Source organism: Paramormyrops kingsleyae, chromosome 21 (assembly GCF_048594095.1).
Source record: "Paramormyrops kingsleyae isolate MSU_618 chromosome 21, PKINGS_0.4, whole genome shotgun sequence".
In the NCBI taxonomy this organism is placed as follows: Eukaryota; Metazoa; Chordata; class Actinopteri; order Osteoglossiformes; family Mormyridae; genus Paramormyrops; species Paramormyrops kingsleyae.
In genome coordinates, this window is record NC_132817.1 from 4,759,760 (window position 1) to 4,785,334 (window position 25,575).

General features: G+C 45.8%; 1 protein-coding gene across 3 annotated transcripts; it reads right to left on the reverse strand.

Annotated features, from left to right (window-relative positions):
- Positions 1–11: 11 nt before the first annotated feature.
- Positions 12–23,802, reverse strand: LOC111846450 (unconventional myosin-VIIa-like). 3 transcript variants are annotated; one of them, XM_023816613.2, is made up of 48 exons: positions 23,596–23,802; positions 22,805–22,843; positions 22,566–22,667; positions 22,323–22,475; positions 21,860–22,044; positions 20,937–21,058; positions 20,708–20,850; positions 20,117–20,230; positions 19,858–20,011; positions 19,611–19,687; positions 19,279–19,398; positions 18,470–18,609; positions 17,706–17,916; positions 17,150–17,285; positions 16,760–16,926; positions 16,000–16,140; positions 15,006–15,164; positions 14,589–14,681; positions 14,362–14,456; positions 13,215–13,299; positions 12,378–12,596; positions 11,913–12,215; positions 11,537–11,788; positions 11,141–11,302; positions 10,414–10,479; positions 10,004–10,134; positions 9,775–9,901; positions 9,564–9,683; positions 9,211–9,384; positions 8,691–8,918; positions 8,264–8,431; positions 7,998–8,115; positions 7,732–7,855; positions 7,251–7,426; positions 6,959–7,140; positions 6,565–6,686; positions 5,763–5,902; positions 5,352–5,505; positions 4,801–4,956; positions 4,210–4,315; positions 4,010–4,123; positions 3,701–3,788; positions 3,330–3,436; positions 2,701–2,886; positions 2,378–2,494; positions 2,184–2,267; positions 1,725–1,844; positions 12–1,385 (listed from the first exon to the last, which is right to left on the reverse strand). In XM_023816613.2, the coding sequence occupies exons 2-48, from the start codon at positions 22,820–22,822 to the stop codon at positions 1,290–1,292; spliced, it is 6,555 nt and encodes a 2,184-aa protein (XP_023672381.2). In that variant the 5' UTR covers positions 22,823–22,843; positions 23,596–23,802; the 3' UTR covers positions 12–1,289. The 3 variants fall into 3 exon arrangements, with proteins under 3 accessions (XP_023672381.2, XP_023672379.2, XP_023672382.2); XM_023816611.2 differs by having other exon boundaries at positions 11,913–12,218; XM_023816614.2 differs by lacking the exons at positions 12–1,385; positions 1,725–1,844; positions 2,184–2,267; ... (2 more) ...; positions 3,330–3,436; positions 3,701–3,788 and having other exon boundaries at positions 4,008–4,141; positions 11,913–12,218.
- Positions 23,803–25,575: the final 1,773 nt, after the last annotated feature.

Consider the following 25,575-nt stretch of genomic DNA (forward strand, 5'->3'; position numbering starts at 1 on the left):
TTCTCTGCCAGTCACCCCCACTCCAAAAAAAAAACTGGATCCATGGTTCAAATCCCTATTCACTTCAATTTGAGTAGTTCTATCTCTTTCCCTAATCACTGAAGTTTACCTAAAAAACATTATTCCCTTTCATAATAATTTGTGAGAAAAACAGCGGAATCATCCTGATCACGACATACAAAGCAGGTACATCATGGTATTATGGTACATTATGGTATTATGAAAATGATTTCATGCAAGAATTATGTGCTTGAGTTTATCAAAATCGGACATTAGATTGTGTCTTCATATGGTGAAGCTGTGGTGAATTCCAATTTTTGACACATTACAATTAAATAAATGTTTTTAATTTGAAGAAAATTGGGATCAGCATAAGAGCAAAAACAAAAGGACCAATATGAGTTTCAAAACTGAGCTAAAACACTCACAAAAAGGTTACTGGAGTTACAATGAAAAAAAGACATACCGATCCAACCAATCAGAACAAACTAAAACCTTTCAGATTTACATCTATCACAAAAAGCACCTCTGGTAGGTTACCCATTACCAATTAACCACCTTCCATCTCTGCTATATGTCGAGCAAGACAGTGCTCTGGACTGTAAATATTCCACTTATTTTATTAAATAAAAACACACAGATAAAATTAAGCCAACAGACACCTAACTCGCAGAACCTTTGTGAATTTATACTTCAATAACTGGACATGAGTTTGTGTGGATTATAAAAACGACATACAACAGGAATGTACAGCACACACAAAGCATCATGCTTCATTCCCTCAGGTCAATAGCCAGATAAACAATGGCGATAATGACAATTACCCAGTGCTCAGTAAGACGTTTTTGTGAACACCTGCCCTGGAGATTAGACAGTGTTTTCGGCTGGAAAAAAAAAAGTTTGCTTAATTGTGCATAACAACTGCTGTGAATACGGACTCTGTGCTCTGGGCTGAGGCTCCGTGCCGAACTTCCCGTTGTGTGTAATGTGCAACATGTTAATTATGACTTTAGATGATATAGGTGTTTTCTTCATACACATTTGGTTGACTTGCAGTGAACAACATCCAATGTTTAGCTTCACAAAGAGCCGCTGACAAGATCATCGGAGATATGGGCAGTTCCGTCAGAAGATACAGAATGAACTGGTTTGTGCGCCACTTGGCCGACATGATGGAGTTCAATATTGTGAATGGGTGTGAGTTTCCGCCTCAGAATCTGTAAACATGACGCAGGTCGAAGGCCATGATAGAGGGTCATGGGTTCGAGGCTTCCGTGCTCTGGCAGAACTCAGGCAGGGAAGAGCTGATTTCTGGGACGCACTGATGTCCTCTCATTGAGGTACATATCCAGATAGGACTTCAAAAGATCGTCTATTTTGTAGCCCTTCACGACAAAGACAAACATGTGTGTCAGGTTATGACCTTTAAGGAGAAAGTACATGGAGCGCTGATGTCCATTACACACCAAACCAGGGTATTTCCAACTGCAGGAAGCTATACAGATGGGGAAGGTTCTCACTGGTTAAGGTGTTTGACCGTAAGTAACAAGCTTTAGATCCAAGCCGGACCCTGTTTTGTCATATTAACTAAAGTGTGCATTACTACTGTATACTGATAAGATCAAAATACAGTATAGCACTTCAGCTGTGATACATAAGCAATAGAAGGTTTGCAAAACTGATAATCACTGAAATGCGTGCGAACGGAGTGACCAATCTCTCACCAGGGAGGTCTCACAAAGGATTGTGCTGCTGTTCACCATGTTCCCAATGGTCATATGGAAATACGTGCTACCGCTGGACCAGTTCGTAATGCGGTTAAAGGGGTGTGTAGCCAGTATGTCCTGGAGTTTGCCAGCAGAGAGGAGGAGAGGAAGGGAATGATCCAGAACAGGGAGCGAGTAAGCAAAAACACAATTCCAGAGGGGGAAAGTTCAGGTCCAGAAAGCAGAAATCCAGATCAAGGTTTTGTTTCAACCAACCAGTTGAGCATAAAGAGTCACAGAGTACTAGTTGGTTGAAAGAAAACTTTGGTCTGGATTCCACACGTTCTGAACCTTAATGACTAACCTGGGAAGAAACTAGGTATTAATAAATAACAATAAGTTTATTATTTTTTAATACACCATAAGAAATCAACATAATAGAGGAACTACAAATGTAAAATGAGTGAGAGCAGTTACCTTAGTTTTGGGGTCAATGAAATTCACTCCTTGTTTGCTGATTGCAATCATTATGATACTTGGTAATGCAGCTTCAGATGTTTGCTGTAGAAACAACAAGTGTTTGACAGTTATTGGTAATATTACAATTTATGCTCTAGTATTTCAATGGAAAATTCACTGTCATTGTTGTCCCATTGACAAACAGCTCTCACCTTAACTTCGAAGAAAGCACAACCAAATGTTTGCCATCGTGAGATGGCCTTCAGGAATGCCACCTTTGCGTCATCCACAGTCAACCCAGCATGCTTGTTGTATGAAGAAATAATGTTCTGAAAACAGGGAGAAGATGTATATTTAAGTTGCAGTTTTGTTCAAAGGCTGTTACATGTTTATACAGCTGGACAACATCATGACCTTTCTGGGAGAAGTCAACAGCCAACAGCTACACTCACTGGCTTGTATTTTAGTGATGCTCATGTTTTTCTCCTATTGAAATGCCCGATTTCAGAGCTTCTCCCTTCCATGGAGCGCCTACCTTCTTCCACTCCTCAGGAGACATGGTCCTCATCTGGTCTGCAGGCACAAGTTCCTTCAGCATCTTGGGAATCATGACGAACTGTGACCTGTCCATGTCGACATTCACTCTGAAGAGCAGGCCCGCCAGGTTGAACATGTCCTCCTTGGTGCACTTGTGGTATCCACGCAGGTATTTGGGCAGCTCCTGGAAGTAAGAAGAGACAAGGACCAGAGTCCAAACATAAACAAGCTCTCAAGCAACATTACAGGATAAACACTATAGACAGTTTAGAACATTCATAGGAATTTTTAAAAATTCAAAATTATCACAGTCACTTGTGTTTTGTTCGATTAAGCGTTTGATCAAAGACCAAAGTTTTTGGACATTTACATGCCAGGACATTTAATGAAACTCTTCAAGCAACTCCAAGTTGCAAAAAGCCCATGAAGTCATCTTCCTGGCAACTCAAACTGTTCATTAACCTGCTGTCTTAATTACTAGCCACTATGTACATAGCAAACCTTGACTGCATCCACAGGCAAAGCCATGGGTGACTTATCACTGCTAAGGGGAGTCAAACATTTATAACATCATTTCATTTCCTCACATATTCCTGCCATGAACCTCGTCCGAAGGCCTCACCGTACCTGTGGATAGTGGAAGGTGAGGTCGGCCCTCAAATCCCTGCCAGGGATCACGTTAAACCACAGCTTCCTCATGAAGATGATGATATACGGCAGACTCGCTGCCATTCCTGCAAATCGAGGTCAAGCCCCACTTATGGGAGAACTGAGGCACCAAACATTGCAATGTAAGTCTCTAAGAGCGTATCCACATTTATTTGGTTCCAGCTGCTAACTTGGTTGGCTCCCATTGGAAGCCATGCAGTGATCTGTGGTGCAGACCTTCCACCTATCCTTTCAACCCTTATTCCCAAACACTTTCCCTGAAGCAGATACATAAGCCAGTATACAAAACAGTACTGTGATGAAAGCATCTCTTAGTGGAGCTTCCTTACCATCTTTGGCTCTTCTGGGCTTCTTTGGGTTGTCTGCTACCTGCCTTATGCTATCGAAGAAGTAGTCTGCATCATTCAGACTCAACACCTGAAAGGAGTGTGATGTCAAAAGCAGGATTACAATATTGACGGCTGACTCAAATTACTGCTCCCAGTAACAGTGGGAAAATGGACACTCATTTTGAGAAAACAGTCACTGGTTTCACTTATCCAGTACAAGGTCACAGGAAAATTTTGTCACGACATCCAAAGAAAATGACTTTAAATCAGTTAGCTGATATAGACAGAAAGCCTGCACTGGTGACCAACCTTGTCTGTGGTCTTCACAAAGAGGCTGAAGCCATCAGGTGAAACTAGCAAGAGGTTATTAGCGATGTCCTTACACAGGTCATGAATCCGGGTGGTGGTCGTCACCTCAAAGATCTGGTGGAGGCGCGATCACTAAATGTCAGTGAAGATAAAACAGATGGGAAACAACTGTCTTGCGAAGCCCACAAGACGCGCCCTACCTCCTCTGTATCATTGGGAAAGTGGACCTTGTGGAAGAGCTGGGTGCTGTTCTGCTGGATGGCATCGACCTCCACTTGGTGAGGGGGCCGTTTGCGAGGCTCCATCCTGAATTATTTTAAAACAACATGAGAACCAATGGACTGCAGGTAACTACTATTAGGTCCTGGAATGTCTGAGTATAATGGAACAAGTACTGAAGAATTGGCAAATACTCCATGGCTTTTCCACAGAGGACCTGAGAAAGCTACCCGGGCTTAACAGACTAAATGAATTTGCTTTGCACAAAAGCTTTAACAGATTATAGTGTATAATTGCAGAGAGATGTTTCTCCAGCTGAGAGCACAAGTGCGTCTGTATTGTTGTGCATATGGCAGGACAGCATGGGACCCCAAAATGGGATCTGCCCAACATAAGAGGAAGGAAGGCTTAATAAAATAAGATGTCATTAAAGAGCAAAGTGGCAGAGCGTCACTGCCTATGGCAGCGCACCGAAAGCCGGGGGGCCCTGACACCCGAATGTAAGTCATACATAAGAGCCCAGCCCCACCCCCCAAAAGAACTCCACAGCGCTCCTGTCCATGTTAGCTCACCTCAGCATCCCCTTTAGCCTCTTTACACACTCGGAGGCCAGCGGCTCGTGTTTCCGAGACTCCAGAAAGCGCTGTGTGTGTCTGAACAGGGTCTGGCTGGGTGAGAAGAGACCGCAGCACAGCCACAGGAGCTGCCAGCCATTCTCCATGCTCTGCCTGGATGACACGGGACACACCGAGACATGCTAACACGCATGCTAACACGCTAGCGCGATGCTTGGGACCGGCCAGATGGGAATAAGACTGCGGATATTCATACTGCGGCCACAACTTCTTGTTCGTCTGTTATGGAGTCCTGTACAGGGGCGGGCCCACAGGGGCACTGGCCCCAGCTGAAAGCTGATTGGCTGCTGAGTGCCCCCTCCCTTGTCACTCAAAACACATCATTGGTTAATGATAAAGTTGGTTCCTCTGTATGAATTATGGCCCCCTTATGCTCCCCTCCCCACTCCTGTCCTTTTACCTTCTCAGAACATTAATCCTCAGCATCAATGGATGATGTCAAACAGTGTCAAAATGACATCCCTTTAAAACAGATATGGAATACAAACCGGTTATTGTTGATGGTCATCTGCTTCATGATCTGGCAGTAGATCTCATCCCGCAGAATCTCATACTGCATCGCAGGGCCAAAGATCTGGTCAGTCAGCTCTAGGGTGCTACGCACCTGCTTTATGGGGTAATCGCCCATATATTTCAGGATCGGTACAGGGTCAGTCAAGAAAAAAAATGAAATTTAAAATATGTATTTATATATATATATATCAGTGTTTGCAATGAGGCCTAAGGTTCCTAACACATGAAGGTCTGTGTAGGTTAAGCTTGCTCTGCATGTCAAAAATACTTTTATGTATAATTTTTTTTTTTTTAATTAGATGGTGTTGAGATTATATATTTTAAAGAATCAAGCACTAATGCTTCGGTCGTTATCCATTCTCGGAAGCAAGCAGCACAAAGGATATCAATGAAGGAAAGGCAGGCTTGTTGGCTGAGCTCCGAGTTGCCCACCAGCTTCTGCAGCAGAGGCTGTCTGAGTGGTTCCCGTGAAGAAGCCCACAGCTTCTCCTTGGCCACCCCTTTACCCATGGCCTTGCCCGGCTGCCTGAAGAACCCCAACAAGAAAAACAGGAAGGCATGTTCCAAACAGGTGCTTCCACAGAGGTCAGGTTCCCAAGACAATTCATTAAAAGTTGATTCATGCTTAGAGTACAAATATTTTCCAGTATGTCAGTAATCATCGTGAGAAAACATTTCAGAGACTCTAAGAAAGGGGGGTCTTTTGGGGTGAGTTTGGAAAGAGCTTCGATGAACATTGTTCAGACTTCAGATGTTTTACTAGGTTATGCTGCCATTGAAAACTAAAGGAAAAACAAATATATGAATTGCTGAGGACTGGAATGATGTGATGCCAATGATTTGCCGCTTGAATCTTCCACATCCACAGGATGCAAGTGGTCACAGAGTCATTGGCTGAGCATGAACTCTATGAATACAATATACCACATCCACCCAACTCTCTGAACTCAGCTTGAGCTGAATATAATGAAACACTTATGGGAGATTTCAGGATGCCTTAGATAGGATTTCCAACCACCATTGTCAAGACACCAAACTCTTCTCCAAGAAAAGAAGTGTTACATCACTTCAGTAGAAATGCAAAAATCTGATGCCAATCTGGCAGGCTGTTCTGGCCCTGTGTCCAACTAAGTGACATCGGGCACCATTATGCATTAACAGCAAAAGAGTAGACTTTGATTGTCCTACCTAAAGTACTCAAAGGAGAATTCCTTAAGTGAGATTGGTGCCACTCTTTCCGTGTTGCCTTCTGTTGCCTGATTGACCTGGCTAATGGATTTCCTTTGCTCCGGGGACAAGTTCAGCAAGTTCTGGAATCATAGCCAAACATGATCTGTGACAATGTCCTTATACCAATGTTACATACAGCGATGAACAAAAACATTATGACCACAACCGTGTGAAGCGGATAATGTTCACTATCTTGTAAAAACAGTACGTGTCAAGATTTAGGATACATTACACGGTGAGCTAACATTCGGTACTCGCAGCCAAAGAGAAATGGGCAGGGATAAAGATGGGCTCGTTCCTGTATCCTCAACCAGTTTGTGGACAGATCAACAGCATATAACACTTCTCATACCAGCAGCTCATTGGTCGGTTTGTTGAGGGCTGCTAAGACCAACACAGAATCCATGGAGACAGCACCAGTTAGGCTAGTTCGCTCATTTTTGCCTTTCATCCAGCCATGGTTAGGTGAATACTCTTCATCCTTGATAATAAAAAGAAGATCTCCCTTCCGAAAGCTGAGAAATGTAGGATCATCTGGGCAAAGAGACATTCTTTTCAGAAAGCTAACACAATGTAGCTTACGGAATCCCCTAAACTCTCTGACCTGTGAGGAGCATGTTCATAAGAATGTCCCGCCCTCTTACCTTGCCTGTTGGAGTCCTGTAATGCAAGGGCGTACTGGGATCGCGCCTTTATTCCTTCCAGAAACATATCTACGAGCCTCCACAGCTGCTCTAACTCTCCTGGAGAGTTAGAGCTCAGGGAGAACTCTCCCTTCAGTGTAATCAGAGTAACAAGTTGCAGGGTGGCTTGACTGTCCCTGGCAAGAACAGAAAGCAGCACTTTACATATGGAGATTACACTTTGTATGGTGGTGGAATGTGGCTCAGCAAGTCAGGACACTGAGCTAGTGATCAGAAGGTTGCTGGTTTGGATAACAGAGTTGGCTGAGTGAGTTACCGGAGGGGTCCTGAGCAGGACCATTGAGCCATGCCCTTAACCCCCCAGGGGCTCCAGACCCTTAGTGACCCTCCTTTCTTGGTTGTATGTCGCATTGGATAAAAGCATCTGTGAAATGTATGCATGGTAGAATCTCCCTCATAATATAGTAGATCTCTCATATACCTTATTGTGCTGACTCCAGTGACTTCTGGGTAAAAGAATTCCAGGAGTGTTTCCTTTTCATTCATGAAAGTGATCCCAGAACAATTAACAGCAGCAACAAACTCATTTTGAGGCAAATCAGGACCTAGGAACACAATACTTGTTAGAATCACTGACATAAAAAGTAGTAAACCACAGAGCGTACAGTGAATGCTTTCAAGATGACCACCACGCTCAAGAAGCAAACTGCAATGCTTTCAACGATGGAAGGTTTATTTTTTTTTTACCTGAGATCTTTGTCACATTAAAAAACTTGGAGAAAAACTTTGACCACTTCTGGCGAGCATAATCAATCACTTCGGCTTTCACTAAGTCCACGTTCTTCTTTGATTTTATATAAGAACCCTGAAGGTCATAAACAGACATAAAATACACATTTCAAAGAAAACACTTTGGCAAAAACAAAAAGATGGCAAAGATGTGTAGCAGAAGTTGATAGGTCCTGAAAAGTCCTTTTGAGTTATTTTTCGATGCCATTCCAATCTCATATTACCTGAAGATGTGCCATCTTAACCAGCTGCACACACTTCGCTTCTGACTTAGCCTCAATCAGGAAGCTGCCAATGCATTCCTCCACCACTCTCTTTGCATTATCGTCACTGCAATCGCTTTCAAATTTCACATAGAAGTGTTTGGCCGCGAGCTGGACAAAATCATCCTCCTAGAGGAAATAAGATGAATATGGGAAGCCATATTGTTTGAAAAATTCTAATAATTCGGTAAAGGCAGGACATTGTGTGTACGTCACGAAATCTCAGTCTGCACAGAAGTGATGCGCAGCCGTGATTGTAGCTGCCAGAGGACTACAGGAAAAGACTCTGTATTACATGGTGGCTTGGGAAAATGACGTTTTGAAACCGACTTTCCGACAGAGACAGAACACAGAGCCCAAGATTTATGTGGATTTCAGGCTCACGCACCTTGTCAGACTGGTACTCTCCCAGCTTCAGCCCTCGGATGATCTGTTTATATATGAGGTCAGTGCTGACAGGGTCTTGCCCACAGTCGAGCCAGGGAGTGAAGAGCTCCTTCAGGAAGTAGAGGCGCCATGGAGAGTTCAGCTCCTGTTCGCCTTTCTTCCTGGAATCCTGCTCGCATAGCGAGATGGCGTCCAGGACGTGCTGTTTGCCGCATCCCAGTGACCACCTCTGAAAATTCCCAAACACCGTTGTAAAATGACATCCATGATTATTATTTTTTTTTTAGACTTACAGATTTGCACTTCTCTGCTCCATAAAGAGCAAAGCAAGTTACCCATCAACTAGCTGACTCCCTCAAGCAGCCAATAACACCAATTAGTTTGTCTCCTGGTCACATGCAGTAAAAGGTACGTTCCAGATTCAAACACTTATGAGGCCCTGGGATTCATTCCAGCAACTTCTCCAGCTAAACCACTCTGGAGTTCCTAGTGTCACTGGCTTTTTGGACAGATTCTTATACCTTTTCATGCAGGCTAACATAAAGCGAGAATCCAAAGGTGTCCTTGAGTTTGACTTTCTGTGCAATACGTTCACAGACTTCTGCAGAATTGGTGGCTGAGTCTATGGTTAACTTGATGTTTTGTCCATCCATTAAGATCACAGACACAGTCATTGGCTTCTGGGTTTCTGCGGCCTATAATCAGAGCAGGAAAATCCCGTCAAGTGAGACTGTACTCTGACCAAGACCTTAATGATCAGACATGTATTACAGAATAATGGTCCCGCTCCTTAATATGCTACCATCCCTGATTGGATGTGCGCAGTCACATGACCAGGTGTCATGACATGACATTTTGCAGTGGCCCTTTTTACCTGTAATTCAATGCAGGAAGGAGGTTCACTGCGTGATCCATTGGCTATAGTCCTTTGCAATTTCTCAGAACAGTACTGGGCAAAGTTGGCGGGGCCAGATCTGATGAAGTTTTGGAGATACTATGGGATGATGAAAGAAAACAGAAGCAATAACTTTTATACCGGAACATTCTCCCGACAGAAACATGAAGGGCAAAGTGGGACAACTAACCTTATCGAAAAGCTCAGTTGGGGCGAAGATTCCCAAACAGATGGACAGAAGAATCCAGCCCCTCCGTCTGCTTTTCTCGTCCTTATTCCCAACCAATTGTTTACAAATCTGGCAGTAGATCTCATCCCTGGAACATTCATGCAGAGAAATTGTAGATAAAAAGGTCAGACTATTTTTATCAATTTTATCATTCCCCTTTCTCATTGCTAAGAAAGTGATATCTTGCTACCTGATGTCTTGCCTGACCATAGCATATTCCACAATGATGTGAAGCTTTTCTAAGGATGTCATTGGCCGATGCAGTGAGGGTCCTTCCCCAACCAGTATGTCATCTTCCTCCTTGACAGTTTCCGCTGTTGACTGCAATGGTAAGATACAGGAGAGCTTCACAGACCTCCCCCTAGCTGAAAGGCACTGGCTTCGATGCCATCGGGGCCTGATTCCATGCCCATGCACAGCCGCCCTAACCTGATGACAAGGCTGTCTGAAAGTCTACTAGGCAGCTATGCTCTGGTTACATCGGCCAACTCAGAATTCATATAACTAGAGTAACCACTCTGACAGCAGTTCTGAATAACTTATTTGGAAGAGAAGAAATCAGGTATGGAGCCCATCACAGATTGTGATCCCTAAACCTACCTCCTCTGGAATCGTTGACGGCCTGCGGTTTCGTGTCCCTATTTTCTTTTTTCCTCTCAGTAGTTTCTATGAAAAAGAAGTTCGTACAAAGATGAAGGTGATACTTAAGGAAAAGGTTTCCTTGTTGCCTTCAGAGACTGATAACTAAGACAGTTTACAACTTAGTCAGATGAAAGTGGGTCCAGAGCCTATGGGCACAAGGCAGGGAACAACCCATAATGGAACACCATCACTCACACGCCATTCACACACACACCATTCACTCACATCTATGCACAATTTGGCAACTCCAATTAACCTCAGCATGTTTTTGGACTGTGGGAACCCCACAACAACACGGGGAGAACATGCCAATTCCACACACATGGAACCAAGGCAGAGACTCAAACCTCAGTCCCAGAGGCATGAGCAATAGTGCTAACCTCCGCCCTGTGGCGAGCGGAGAAAGGACAGGAGGCAGTTTCTTAGCCTGTGAAGGACGTGAACTGTTTATTATTCTAAAAAAAAAGGCAAAAAGCAATATCCAGTGGCCGCTAAGACACACGCAGCCTGCCCAAAACAAACATTCACAATAAAAGCACATCTGCCCTGAGAATTCTGACGGAAGTAAGAACCAGCTACAGCACCACCATGCTGCCCCTATATAAACCATACATGTGATAAATATGAAAAGAGGCACTGTGGCAGAAGACTGAAAATAAGACTATTCACTGAGAACTGAACGTACCTGATCAAGGCCGACTAAGTTGCTAAGGCGACGACCCTGCCTCTGGCCCAGGTTCTGAAGGATTGATTGATCTCCCGCAGAGGAGACGCTCTCCTGGGCTCGCTTGGGCTCAGGGATATCGCCCATGAACCTCAGGATAATCCACCACACAGACAGGCAAGCCTGGACAGAACATCTCCACTCAGCATGAAACTGCCTACGTCGAGTCAATGGCAAAGATGCTAATAAATGCTAATGCTAATACGATTGCGTTAAATTGCTGCTGTTTAGTCCGTTTCACCATCTTGTATTTGTTACTCTGCTCTGGTGATTGATAGAAGTCAAGCACTGCTTCCTCAGAACCAAGGGGCATTAAAGCTACGCTAATATTAGCAGAAAGCAGAATGAAGATGGTACCAGAGTGTCTCTTTCATCCTCATGGAACAGCAATGTGCTGCGCAGCCTCTGCCCGATGTAGGTGTGTGTAGCTGAACCCTGGAAGTACAAAGATGCAAACTTGGCGAAAGAGTACTCATCATCGACGTCATCGCACTCCTCTTTTGGAGTTTCTTCCTCTATTGGAGTTTCTTCCACTTTTGGAGTTTCTTCCACTTTTGGGGGGTCATTGGGCTCCACTTCTTCTAGCTTGGTCTGATTGCCCTCCAGGTCCTAAAGACAGAGATGTTTCAGTGAGATGTTTTTATGTCGACAAACGAGTATTACGAGATACTGTAGGTTGAACACCCTGAAAATGGTAGCCAAAGTGATCTTTTGAAGGATCTGGCGGTCTAACCTCGAAGCCCTGTGGAGCTGGCCCCTCCTGCCCGCCCACTACAGTCGGCAGGAAGTCAAATATGCTGTCCACCATCTTCTCGTCATTGACAGTTTTAGACTTCTCCTCCTGCTGCTCTTCAAGCACCTTCTCTAACCGTCGTTGGAGCTGCTGGGCAGTTTGCTCTCGGGCTAGACGCTCCTCAGCTAGGCGTTCCTCAGCTAACTGTTCTTCAGTTAGATGTTCCTCGGCTAGACGTTCATCAACTAGATGTTCTTCAGCAAGATACTGCTCGGCTAGATGTTCCTCAACTGTGAGGCAGGCCTGCTACAGGGAGCCAGCAAGTTAACATCATAGCCAATCAAAGTGGCATGGAGCACAGTTGTATCTCAGATGGAAAGGCATCTAGCTGAAAGATCCCGACAAGGCTGGGCTTCTGAAGAACAAGGCTGCATCGGGCAAACAAAAGTTTCTACAGGAACTCACATCATTCTTCATCTTTTTGACAGCCTTCCTAGCCAGCATCCCCCTAGTTTGGGCTTGCAGGATGAGCACAGCCTCCTTCTTCTGCTTCCATTGCCTCCGCCTGATGCATCCACGAGCCTGGCTCTGTAGCAAGATGGCGGCTTCCCGCTTCTCCTTGTAGCTCTGCTCAAGCTGCCGAGCACGGACCTTGGCTTGCAGACGGGCGATGCCCAGCTGGAGCTGAGAGAGGTAGTCAAGCCCTTCCTTAATAAATCAATCATTAATATCCAGTTTATACAAGCAGCACATGAAGATCCATAGCCTGTATTTAGTTGGGACAGTTTTTCCTCAAAGCATGTGCATCAAACTATATAAGGATTCTGGAGTTTCTGCATTAAACCTAAAAACAGAGGGTGAGAGCAGTGAGGCCAAAAGCCAACATCCAAACGCAGGAACAGCGGCACCGTTTCAGTCATCCTGTCATCCTGGGCTTGACCTTTGCAGCAATTATCACTAGTCTGGGTTCCACTGCTTAACTAAAAAAATAACCCATAATTAAATGCATCTTCCCTCTCTGGGCCAATGGGCACTGATGGTTAATGCCGTGAAATGTAAATTGAATTTCCCAGATTTATTTAATGCTAAAAAAAAATTGCCCTCATGCTAAAAATACACACGGAGGGGTCACCACATAAGGGCAAAAGCATGGCAGACCCTCCCAATCATAGGTTATATATGGGCTGAATCCCACAGCTCTGAGGTAACAGGATGTGTGCTAAACCACCACGCCCCCTACAGGTACTGTACAGCAGCACGCCTTTTCCCAGTGCGGTGGCCGTCCCTTTAAGAAACGCTCACCGCTCTGTTCTGCTTCCTCGCACGGCTTCCTCTCCAGTGTTTCTGCATGACCAGAGCGGCTCTCCTCTGGTCGATGAACTGCTTCCTGTGAGTGGCACGGCGGTATGTCATCATCAGCCGTGGTGCCAATCAGCAGGCACATGCTGCCCGACTTTGAAAAAATACTCATATGACTGTGTTGCCACACTATGTTGGTCAGAGTGCATGCGAAACCAATATTAGTAGTACCACGTTACTGTAATTCCACTATTTTTGGCGGTAATGAGTAATGTAACTACACAGCAGCACTAAAATAATATACTAACCCAGACAGCACACACGTATTGGCATAATGTCTACGATGTTTGAAAATCCATCAGCGAAGCATCTCTGTGTCGCAAAGACATCGCTACTGAATGGTGATTTGACATTCCCCTGACGTGTGTGTGATGTATTTCAACAGCAGCGCAATGTTAATGAGATCATTATGTACTCGCTGAAACACACAGACACACACTAGCGTATGTAATAATTTATATATTGTTAATAGGCCTAAATGGAACACGATCATTTAACAATGTTCCAATATTAAACCAACCTTCTGGCGACGTAAGTGTCCTGTCTGGGTTTGCAGGCATTAATGAGGAAACTGAAGTAATGCAAGACCTACTTTCCCGAGAACCTAATCACTTTATATGCAGTAATTTAATTATATGTGAATGAAGTAAGTAGTAACTAATTAACAGTTTGAAGTAACTTGCACAACACTGCATAACTGTCACTGCATTGAACAGCAGTAAATACCGTGCTTTATATTCAGTGTTTTTATTTTGTAAATTATTTGTTATTACGGTGTTGAAAGTAACCATTTCTGCATACTTTCGAGACATTCACATTTTTGAGAAAGCAGCATGAAACAGTCCCTGGATGAAGGGGGTTAAGGATCTTGCTCAGCACCCCAACAGCGAAATCTCTTTGCCAAGGATTTAAACTGGCGACCTTCCACTCACAAGAATAGCATCCGTACCCACTGAGCCAAATCCTTGCAGAGAGCTTTTCTCACTCACCTATATTCTACCACGTATTAAGTGATGTCACAGATCAAAGTGTCAAAGTGATTTGATGAAGTGATTTGATTTGATTCTGGCCGCCATGTTGTGACGTCTACCTGCATTTGTAGACCTGCAGTGCTCGTACTATAAGGACGGCCTTCCTTCTCATCTCCCTGTCTCTCTCCGTCTCCAGGGTTATGTCATGGAAATCCTGGTGGGGTTAAATTTTAAGGAGAAATTACTCTTTTACCCCCAGAGAATCAAACTGAATTGCAGGAGCCTTTCGGACAGGACCGCCTTTAATGTTACGCATGTCTGACAGTGGTGTCGAAGCCCACACAACCTTCAGGAAGATCTTCGTCTTTCCAATTTTCCAGTCTCCATTTTTCATGATGTAGGCCTTGCAGATGCAGTCGCAGCACGTCTGCACAGGTTCCTGTTAGCACAGATGCAGGCAGGACGGTTCATTGTGTTGATTTACACACTCTATTATTATTTCTATGCTGCGTATTTACATTCTTTTTCGTTATATTTCCTGTTTGTATTTGCAGCATTTCCTCACTGCTGTTGTGGACTTGTGCACAACTTTTTTCACTGATCTGTACACTCAAGTTTCAAGTGGCGTGACAAATAACGTGATGCGATTTGAATAAGGAGCCAAAGCTGCCTTTTGGTCTTTGATCATTTGCTTTGCAGTCAGCCATGCGGTCATGGGTCACATGGTTGTGGGTCACATGGTCGGCCTCGGGATCCCTCTTACGGTTCTGGGGTCGCAGATGGAGCTCCGCAGTAGCACTCGGTACCGCTGCAGGAATTCCTGAAACGTGTGCCGAATGGGATAGCCCATTTTCCGGATCTTGATAGTCTCGATCATTCCAGAGTATCTCAGCTGACGTATGCAGAGATCTCTGTCGAAAATCTGAAAGGAGTGTAAGGACAAAGTTTACTGACAAAAAAGCGAACCTTTCATTATTTACTTAATATTTGAATAAGACACGGTTTGTTCCCGGTCTGAATGTTTTAATGGCATGAGAGGCCTAATTTCCATCTGACAGAGGCGTTGTTTAATATTTCTGACAAAGGGCCACACAGTTCCCTCCGAGGGCCCAGTAAATCCAAAGTGTGCCCACATGAGAGAGCGCAGTGATGCGGGGAGACGGCGATCAGCATGTGCAGGTGGCCGCATGACGAACTAACAGCTCAGACGAGGACATCTGGCGAAAGACTGAACTGCGCCCTCTAAAGGCAGCTATCTAAATGCAGACAGGGACGTTTTTTTAATCCATAAAGTGAATGTAGGTAACTCGGCTAAAATGACCCCATCTTTCCAAGCAGGCTGTACTAATAACTAGATGACGGTCAACTTATCCGACAGTTTCTCATGAATCGGAGGAGAATCGGACAGTTCATATCAGATTCCAAGAAGCAGGACTGAGGTCCCAAAAAGCAAGGAAGAAGCCCTTCATTAATTAAACAGAGAAGAACCAGGCTGCAGTTTGCAAAAAAAATAAATATATATATTATTCACAGACGCACACCCATAAATTGAGACATGAGTGAAACAAGAAATTGTCCTTTGGTCTCTTAATTTTTTCCCGCGGCTGCATGTTGATGGCATCCCAGGGACCGCTTTGTGATGTCACCACTGGGCCCTTCACCCAGAATGCTGCTTTGGATAAAATGTTTGCTAAATAAATAAAACGTAAACATGGCATAATTGTAAAAGAGGTCACTTGCAAAGGAGCGATGCTCACCTCGGGCTTCTTGTAGATGTTTGGTTTGAAACAGCGTATGAAGTGCGGCTGGCACGTGGCCAGGGTCTTCATCAGGGAGTCCAGCGACTGCCGGAACTGGCCGCTCAGCGTGGACACTTGTCTCTTGGTGTCCCCCGTCTCCTGTTGGCACGCAGTTTGCAGCAGTGACGCCAGTTACAAAAGCAAAGAGGCCTCAGCTCATTTCCGCCACTGCACAGCAATATCCTGACTTCTGGAAGTCATTTTTTAACCTTACTCATGTGTGCACCGTGCAGTACTTACTGAAAATTCAGATTTTAAGCCAATATTTACCTTCATGCACAAGTATATTTAAAAATATACTGCCGTTTGAGTCCACTAGGGGCAGCGGTCATCACCATGACAAATTCTGAGGAACTGCAATTTTTACCACAGACACTGTATTCTAAAACCAGCCTACATAGTGTTTTTTTTCTCTGCTACAGACGGACGAGTCTTGCCATGGACACATTTGCCCCATGTAGACACAGGTTGACGAACCATAGTTATGAATCATTGTTCATAATATCTAAATAAAATGAAAGACTAGGAGGCAAAAGGAACAATGGCTGCTGATTACTATCTGTTAGCCAAGACGTGCGGACACTGTATGCTTGTTGTGTTGATTTATAAGCGTATATTTATGCTCTGCCAGCAGAGGGTATCCTTCCGGAAGCTGAGGAGCAGTGGACAGTTCACAGCAATTCACTAAGTGCTCGGAATGATGACAGCAGATACTCACCCGCAGTGTGTTTTTGGGTGTTATTACAATCTTGTTATTGGTCCTGGCAGCCGGCATGGAGGAGCTGAGCTCCGCGTGGAAGATCTGCCTCAGGAACTTGTTGGTTGACGTGTGCATCAGCTTGATGAGGTCCAAGCTCACGGAGTCTCGGTTCTTCTCCAGAAAGCCTGGACGTGGACCCAGAGAACTCGTGAAGGATGGCGGATAAATGCGAGGAAATGGGCCTTGAACTCTGCACATCTCCAGCCGACAGACTCGCCTCTCAGATAGATCATCGTATCTGGATCACTGAGTTCACTTGACACACAACAGCCTCAGCCTTGGAGGTCCATTATAGCAGGGAGGCCCCAAAGCGGAAAATCAGTCATGTCTCCCATTTTTCACACCTACCTTTGGCATTGTAGGTGACATCTCCGGCAAAATGCTGGATCCCGAAGTGCATGTCGTGGCTGCTCTTGGGAGGAACGAAGAGGCCGTTTTTGCCGTGTATCTGGACCATCTTGGTCAACATAGTGGCGTCGGTACCCTGAGCAAAAAACAAAGACCCTCAGGTGGGAGGTTTGGTATGATGAGGGAGCAGAGGCAGGAAATATTGAGCAGAAAATGTCTGTGATTAAAGCAACACACCGTTTCGGATTTGCTTTGTGACAAAGCAAAGCGAATGCAAGCAAAATGAGATCAAAAACCATCACTGGAAAATCGGTACAAAACGGTCGGTTGGAATTATTTGATCCCTGGGGGGAAATCCAGGGGAATTGGACCCCAGTCTACCAAGTGATAGACAGGGACACTAACCCCTACACTAACAAAAGTTATATACAATAATGCAATACATGACAAACAATAAGCATCACTTACATCCCTCCATTGTTAAACAAGTGGTATGAGCACTGATTGGTTTTGCTTTATTGGATGCAGTGAGGTGGGGGGGGGCAGGTCAGGTCACCTTGGGAAAGTGGCTCTCCTCGTCGACGAGGGCCAGCACATTGAGGGGGGCGCCCACCAGCAGGTCCAGCGTGCGCTGGTTGTCGTTGAAGGCCACATGCGTCCAGTAGATGTTCTCGCTGGCGTACTCCGCCTGCTCCAGCTTAAAGACGTGCTTCACAAAGAACTGCTGCAGCTGCTCGTTGGCAAAGTTGATGCACAGCTGCTCAAAACTGCGGCGCACAAAAAATAAATAGACACAGGCCAGCCCCGAAATGGAGCGCTTCAGTGCCGGGGACGCAGACACAGAATAAGAGGGTCCAATGAGCCAATCACCCAATGACTGCTCTGTTTAAGCAATAATTAAGCTGTTTGTCCTTTGAGATTAGACTTTTATGGAGTTTATTAGTAATGGCGGCTGAGAAATCAATCACGTTATTGTTACCATTTTTCTGATTATGCATTCTATCATCCTACCCATCCACTATCAGTATGATGTACAGAGGAACCACAGAACTTTCTAGTATTTTTGAAGCTTAACAATATATGCATTCCTTGGAACAAATAAGGAATAACTGAGAAGTGTTAACAGTCATGTTTTGGTTTTCAACCACCTCTGAAGTACAGGTAGGCTTTGACTTGAATAGCCAGGTAATCCACACGTGCAAAGACTAATTGTGAAGCATGTTCACCACACCCTGCTCCTGAACCAGAAAGGCTCAATGGCTTGGAATTTTGTCTAGTATTCTGTCTGCACCAAATACCAGTTAATAACAGCGCACCAACCTGTTGGCATCAAAATTTTCAAAGCCAAAGATGTCCAACAGCCCGATGGAGAAACGGACGTGTGAGGCGTCAGGGGGGGGCTTGTAGATGGCAGTGTTGATTTTCTCCACAATCCACATGAACATTCTGCCATATATGGCCTGAATATGTGAACAAACACACACAGTCAGGCAGAGCTGTCAGGAAGCAGGTGCACATCCCAGTGGTGTTACTCTGATGTCTGCACCGTCGGACCATTCCCTGCATTACACCCAGTGGTGTTACCCTGATGTCTGCACCGTCGGACCATTCACTGCATTACACCCAGTGGTGTTACCCTGATGTCTGCACCGTCGGACCATTCACTGCATTACACCCAGTGGTGTTACCCTGATGTCTGCACCGTCGGACCATTCACTGCATTACACCCAGTGGTGTTACCCTGATGTCTGCACCGTCGGACCATTCACTGCATTGCACCCAGTGGTGTTACCCTGATGTCTGCACCGTCGGACCATTCCCTGCATTGCACCCAGTGGTGTTACCCTGATGTCTGCACCGTCGGACCATTCACTGCATTACACCCAGTGGTGTTACCCTGATGTCTGCACCGTCGGACCATTCCCTGCATTGCACCAGCCCACGCTGCTGGTTTAATAATCTTTCAGACTGGACATAGTAATGACTTCCCTCTAGTAATATGTTTTTGGTTCCGTTTTCCACATGGTTGACCACACCACCATCCAGTCTTTTCACCAGAAAGCCCGGCAAGCAGCTGACATGTGATGACCGCCTAACAAGCTCTGATTCGGTTTGACCACTGGACGGACCTTGGCAAAGGCGTCTCTGCCGTCTGTGGCCTGGTCCTGGCTAAGAGGCCTGGAGACGCGTTCCCTGTTGGTCATGAAGGACCGATATGTCAAGCTGGTCTCAAGGTTCTTGCTGTCCACCTGGGAAAATCATATAAGCTCGATTAGCCTAGAACACAGGCGGGGGAAGGCATTTTCAGATCAGGGGAAACAAACAAGAGGAGGCGCTGACGAGCCCAAGCACCCCTAATCCCAGAGCTACAGATCTAGAACCAAGATCCTATCCAGAATGGAACCGGAGAACAGCATGCAAAGAGTGTGGTGCAGTACAGATCCACTGCAGAAAATTATACCTCCAGTAGCTTAGACGTCATGGTGAAATGATGTGAAGCCTGAATATCGCAGCCCTCCATGTTATTTGAGACAGTACCTAAAAAAGAAAAAAAAACTGAATTTCACAGCTTACAATTTATTTGATCTTCAGAAGGTATTTTTTTCTTTTTTTTTCCAATTCTGTCCTCTGTGGCACCTTTCCTATTCCAGCTTTATTTACACCTTGGCGGGACATTTCTGAACTTTTGAGCTTTCCTCAGTCATCACCTTGGAAGCTGACATTGCCCAGGTGGAGCAGAGCGGCCAGCAGCTTGAAGATCTCCCAGGACTCCATCTCCTTGAACATCAGGATCTTCATGGCCGAGCGTATGCGGCTGTAATCCGCCGAGTCGTCCCGGCCGTCACAGCTGGCGCAGTTTCCCTACAAGAGGCAACCCTGAGAAAACCACCTGAGGAAATCATCGACACAGCCGGCCATTAGCGCCGGTTCACATCTGCGGTGCCTGACGGTGTTGCCTGATGTTACCATGGTCAGCGACTTGTAATCTGCGGCGTTTCCTAAAGACAGGATCTTCTTCTGTTCTGTTGACATGCCCAGTAGCATGCAGTAGAAGATGTGATAGTTTCGTTCCTCAGGTGCCTACAACAAACAGAAAATTCCAGCGGTATCTCTTTAAGAAACCCTCCATCCAGTGGTCTTCTAGCTGTTTATCTGGGGGCAAGGAGACCTTGAGTCTGTCCCAGGCAGCATATGGCTGATATAATTACATATACAATCTATATATCCACCATCCATCCATCCATGCTTTATATGCGTTTGTCCTGTGCAGGGTTGTGGAAGTTTGGAGCTACAAATGCAAGGCAGGGAACAACCCTATATCAGGGTCCAGTCCTAGACGGCCAGTCTGCAAACCAGTTTGCAGATTTCCCTGCTGCGACACACCTACTAAACCTGGCTGTCCGATTAAGATGAGTTTGGCAGTGAAATCTGCATTGTAATAATTAGAAATATATTTCCTTTATTTTTAGAGAAAGGCCTTTTCTGCAGAAATTAGCCACACCCCTTTCCCCAGAGGTCCCGGTGGTAGCTGTGCTCCCCCTGGTGGTCGTGGCCTACCTGGTGGCACACGCGGCACTTCTCTAGCAGATACTGCTCCACCCGAGCGCCTTCGATGACCCCGGCCGCGTCGAAGTTTATGTCGATGTACTTCCCGAAGCGGCTGGAGTTGTCGTTGCGGATGGTTTTCGCGTTGCCGAAGGCTGCGGGAAAACGGGCATGGGCCGGGTCAGGGGGAGCCAGGGACATACGGCGAGCCAGGGGCTAACATCAGGTGGCGCGACGTTACCCTCCAGGATGGGGTTGGCCTCCAGGACCTGCTGCTCGATCCAGGAGTGCTGGCCGCTGACGGCAGCCAGGAACTGCAGGATCAGCTTGGTGCTCTCCGTCTTCCCCGCTCCAGACTCCCCACTGGCATGGAGAACGTCTTTGTAAACTGCGCTCACTCAGGCAAAATTAGCATAGTTTTTGTTTCACCATTCGAGGGGGGGGGGGGTAAATAAATAAATAAATGAATATTTTTGAGATTTTTCCAAGATCTGAGGCCTGTATCACGAAGCTGCATTTCCTGCTTAGCGGGATCCTTTTATCGGGTTTAAGGTAGCCTGGGCTACATGTAAGTGAGCGACAATAAAGTCCATTTAAACTGACGCACCTTAAATCTGACAAGTTATCCAGCTAAGTTAGAAATCTGGCTTTCTAACACAGGCCCTGGATCTTTAGGCAAGCTGTCAGACGTGACGTCGTATATAAACCAGGGGAACAGACTAGGCACCGACAGATCCACTACAGATCATTCCATAATTTAACCAGCAACATTAATGACAGAACGAGCTCCCAGTACATGTATGTGTCATTATCTCTGGTTACGCATGTAGAAGTATGAAGAGTGCTGGTGTTTCCCAGCACTCGAACCACACAGTTGTGTGGGGGCCCCCAAGGTTTGTAAATATTAAATAAACGCATCCCTTATTTTAGGAGATGCTGAAGCAACAACGTTCTGCTAACCAGCTGGCCAGCTACGATCTTCTGACTCTACTCGCTAGCTAAACTTTTGATTGGCCCACGAGTGTCCCCTCCCCTGTCTATGTATACAGATCGACATCCACTACTGTGTCCTGCAGCTTCACCGGCTGTCTGCTTCTCAGTAGCGTGCCGCCCAGCTAGTCACCGTCAGCGGTGAAGCTGGACACCGGCGCCGGGCCCGCGTACCTGATGACGCAGCACTGGTCGCGCCTGTGCCGCTGCATGTCGCGGTAACAGCTGTCAGCGATGGCGAAGACGTGGGGGGGCAGCTTGCCCAGCTGGGCGCCGTGGTAGAGCCGCACGTGCTCGGCCGTGTAGATGGGCAGCACCTGGTACGGGTTCACCGCCAGCAGGATGGAGCCCGTGTACGTCTGCAAGGAAGGAAAGAGCGAATCGGGTTACAGGGGCCCCAACAAGGACCCATCCACAGCCTGTCTGACTGTCTAAAACAGGGTTCTTCAACTCACGGTCCTCGAGGTCCGAGCACTGCTGGTTTTCCAGCCTTCCTTTACCTGTCAGTCAGGTGTGAAGCCTCTGACCAATCAGAATCAGTAATGGATTTGGAATCGAGGTCCAGAGTTGAAGAACCCTGGTCTAAAATGTAGCTATTTGTAGCTGAAGGAGCCATTTGGGGCCCAACTGGACCTACGTAGATGACGCCCTGTCTGTGGCGCATGAGAAGGTTCCGGAGCAGGCCGGCCTCATTCAGGTCCCCGAGCCGGATCATGTTGTCCACGCCTTCCACGGAGGTCGGGTGCATGGGCCGCAGCGAGGCCTCATTCTTCTTGGAGAGCTTGTGCACCTGGAGGGACGTCGAGGAGGAGATGCAGTTAAGACACCGCCGGGCCCCCCCTTTGCGGAATGGGGTGCCGTGTCTCGCCCCGGTCTATACCTTCCCCTCATCGTCGATCAGCTGCCGCTGCCCGGTGTCCGACAGCTCGAGTCGAGCTCCGATCGGAATGCCGATGCTGGACTCCAGCCAGACGAAATCGCCCTGTGAGGCATAGAGTGTAGTTTACGTCCCAGACACACTGCCCCATGCCAGCTAACAGCTCATGGCTAGCTAAACCTAAAGATAGTATATTGACAAAAATCGTGGTTTTATTGAAGGTTTTGCACAAACCGTCTTACCTGCCGGAACACAATCATATCTGACACCTCAGCACCAGCCTGTATAGCCAGGAAGAAGAAGGGTTCGTGATATGAAGAGTTTCTGCGATAACAGGTTTATGTGCCTATTACCTAACCAAGCAGTTTTGCAACAGCAAAGATGATTCTAAACAGAGGCCACACCTTATGCATGCCTTAAAATACAACAGCCTCACAAATGCAGCACGTAACAGACCCACAATCCCACTGTAATAAACTCTATCAGGACACATTCTCAAATGAGCTGTTTTATTGTTTTGCCTGAAACCAGGGGCCTGTACTACGAAGCAGGGTTACTGGTTTATCAGGGTAACTGGATGGATTTAAGGTACCACAGTTTAAATGGACTTCATATTCGTTCACTTACATTTTGCCCAGACTACCTTAAATCCGACAAGTTACCCTGATAAGCCAGTAACCCCGCTTCGTAGTACAGGCCCCTGCTGTGTACTGAAACACACTTAGAAATCTTGATAATAGGAGAAACAACAGGGAAAAGGGAAATAAATATCCCATATGCAAATAACACATAAATCAACAAAGTTTGAAGGGTTCCTGCTTTCATGTTACACTGGGAACAGTAGATTAATGCATCTCTGCTCTAGCAGGAAAAACTCTGTTTCAAGATCAAGCCTGTTAGATCTTTATAAAGAAACATCTGATCATTCGGAAATCCATCCTGCCCAAATCCCAGAACGGTCCTCATCAACAGGGCTCTTCTGAAATGTCATCGCTGTGAGCCGCAGGGGTCAGCTGTCAAATTCAACACAAACCTGTAGCCCCAGCTGTGTTCCCTCCTGTTCCTTAAAGGGCCAGAGACCAAGCTCCCGCCGTCCTCCGAGGTCTGTCCGAGCGTGACTGCGTGGGCCCTTCAGCAGCGGTCCTCATAGGGTGTTCTCCTGATCTGTGCACTGTGATGCCCGCCTGTCTCGTCCCAGTGACTCCAGTGTCACTTCCAGTGTGAATGAGGAAGCAGCCGCGTCTCTCTGCCGAGCGTCTTAGATGCCCTTGGACTTTGCGCCCCTGTGGCTGAGCCCTTCTGACATGCTAGTGCTCCGGCGTCAAGGAAGCGATTTCCCACCGCTGTCACGCTCCTTTTTTAAATGTCAGTCTCTCACGCACCCCCACCCACCCACTGTTAAGGGTCCATTTGACTCAGCTAACATAATAATCCATAATTTAGTTCCAACTCCTTGCGGTGTCGAATCGTACAGTACAGGAACTGTGCACTAAATGACTATGGATACTGAATGAATGAAGGTATTTAAAATAGGGACCAGCACGATGTGACTTTTAACATATGAGAATATAACATTTATCCAAAGCTGTGGGGGCATAAAGAAGACTGGGCTTACCTGAGCAAACAAACAGGCAATTACGTTATAAACAACAGATAAGCCGGATGTGTTAATATCTGGCTGGATTGTCCCTTCATGGAAATATCAGTGAATCCTTCAGCATTACGTTACAGGCTTGTGACCTACAGCCTGAACTAAGCCTTTATAGGACATGTAAACATATGGTGAAAGTAGTTTCTTGTTCTCATTTTATATGATCATAAATTTCATTAGAGCCTACTTACCATCACAAGAGCCACAACGGGAAATCGTGTTGATTTATGGGACATTATAAGTAACCAATCTGATCCAGTTCGTAAAATAAACAATATAAAAACATTCTGTATTTTTTTTCTTGAACTGCTATGTGTCACTAACCAGTGAGAAATAATTTACCTTGATTTGGACTGTAAACAACTTAAGAGGAATACTCCAGAAAGTATTTTCACATTTGGGGTCTGAACAGTTCCTACCTCACAAGCTCCTTCTCCATCGAGGTAACAATACATTTTTTTGCCTGTTCGGTCAGTTACACCACAGGCAGAACACTCAGCCCTTATGTAAGATGCCTTATAGTAAAAAAATAAAATAAAATATTCCAGTAACACATACTGAAGAAGACATGTCATATACACATTTGAACGTTATCAAGTTTAAATGTCTTTCCAGTAGACCACATTTTTGCATTAATGCTTCCATAATTAAACTATGAACTTCAGATTGTTTTTTTCGGCTTAAGTCTGGATTTACGCAAATGGGGCGTTACTTGTATTTAAGGGCAAAATGTTGCAGCTGACGAAACCAGCGAGTGCCGATACCGAACAACAAAGATAAAGACGGTGGGATGATTTCTGTGTGATGCGGCATGTGTGGAATGCGGGGAAGCCCACGCTGATGTCGTCAGCAGAATTAAATGAGTTACAAAGGTAAGGGAGACACAGGGGGATCATGGGAGGTGACAGTGCCTGCAGGGAACGACCACTGCCTTTCCGAGAACCAGGCCCAGCATCGTACAGTAAAACCGGGTTCAAAGTTGAAGGATATTTGAGATGATGACGCTACTATCTTGTCTTTCTGTGTACAAAGGGCTGGGCTCCTAAAGAGAAATGAAGGAGGGAGCCAGTTTAGCTCAAAGTTCAGATATGGAGCTTGATAGTAGAACAATGATTAATTGATGCGATTAATCGCACTGCCAAATATACCACAGGAGAAAGGGTGCAAAAACTGGATTCTGAAGTCTTACCTTTCTTCCCACAGGAAAAAAGGCATCTCCCGAACTATGTCCCATCAGAAATTAAGCGACATTAAGCCAGTCGCTTCCTGTGCAGTTACCCAATAACGTGATCTCACCGTAAGACACGAGCAGGTGATATAAGCCTTCCCGGCACAATGGAAGCACAAAACCATAAGTCTGTG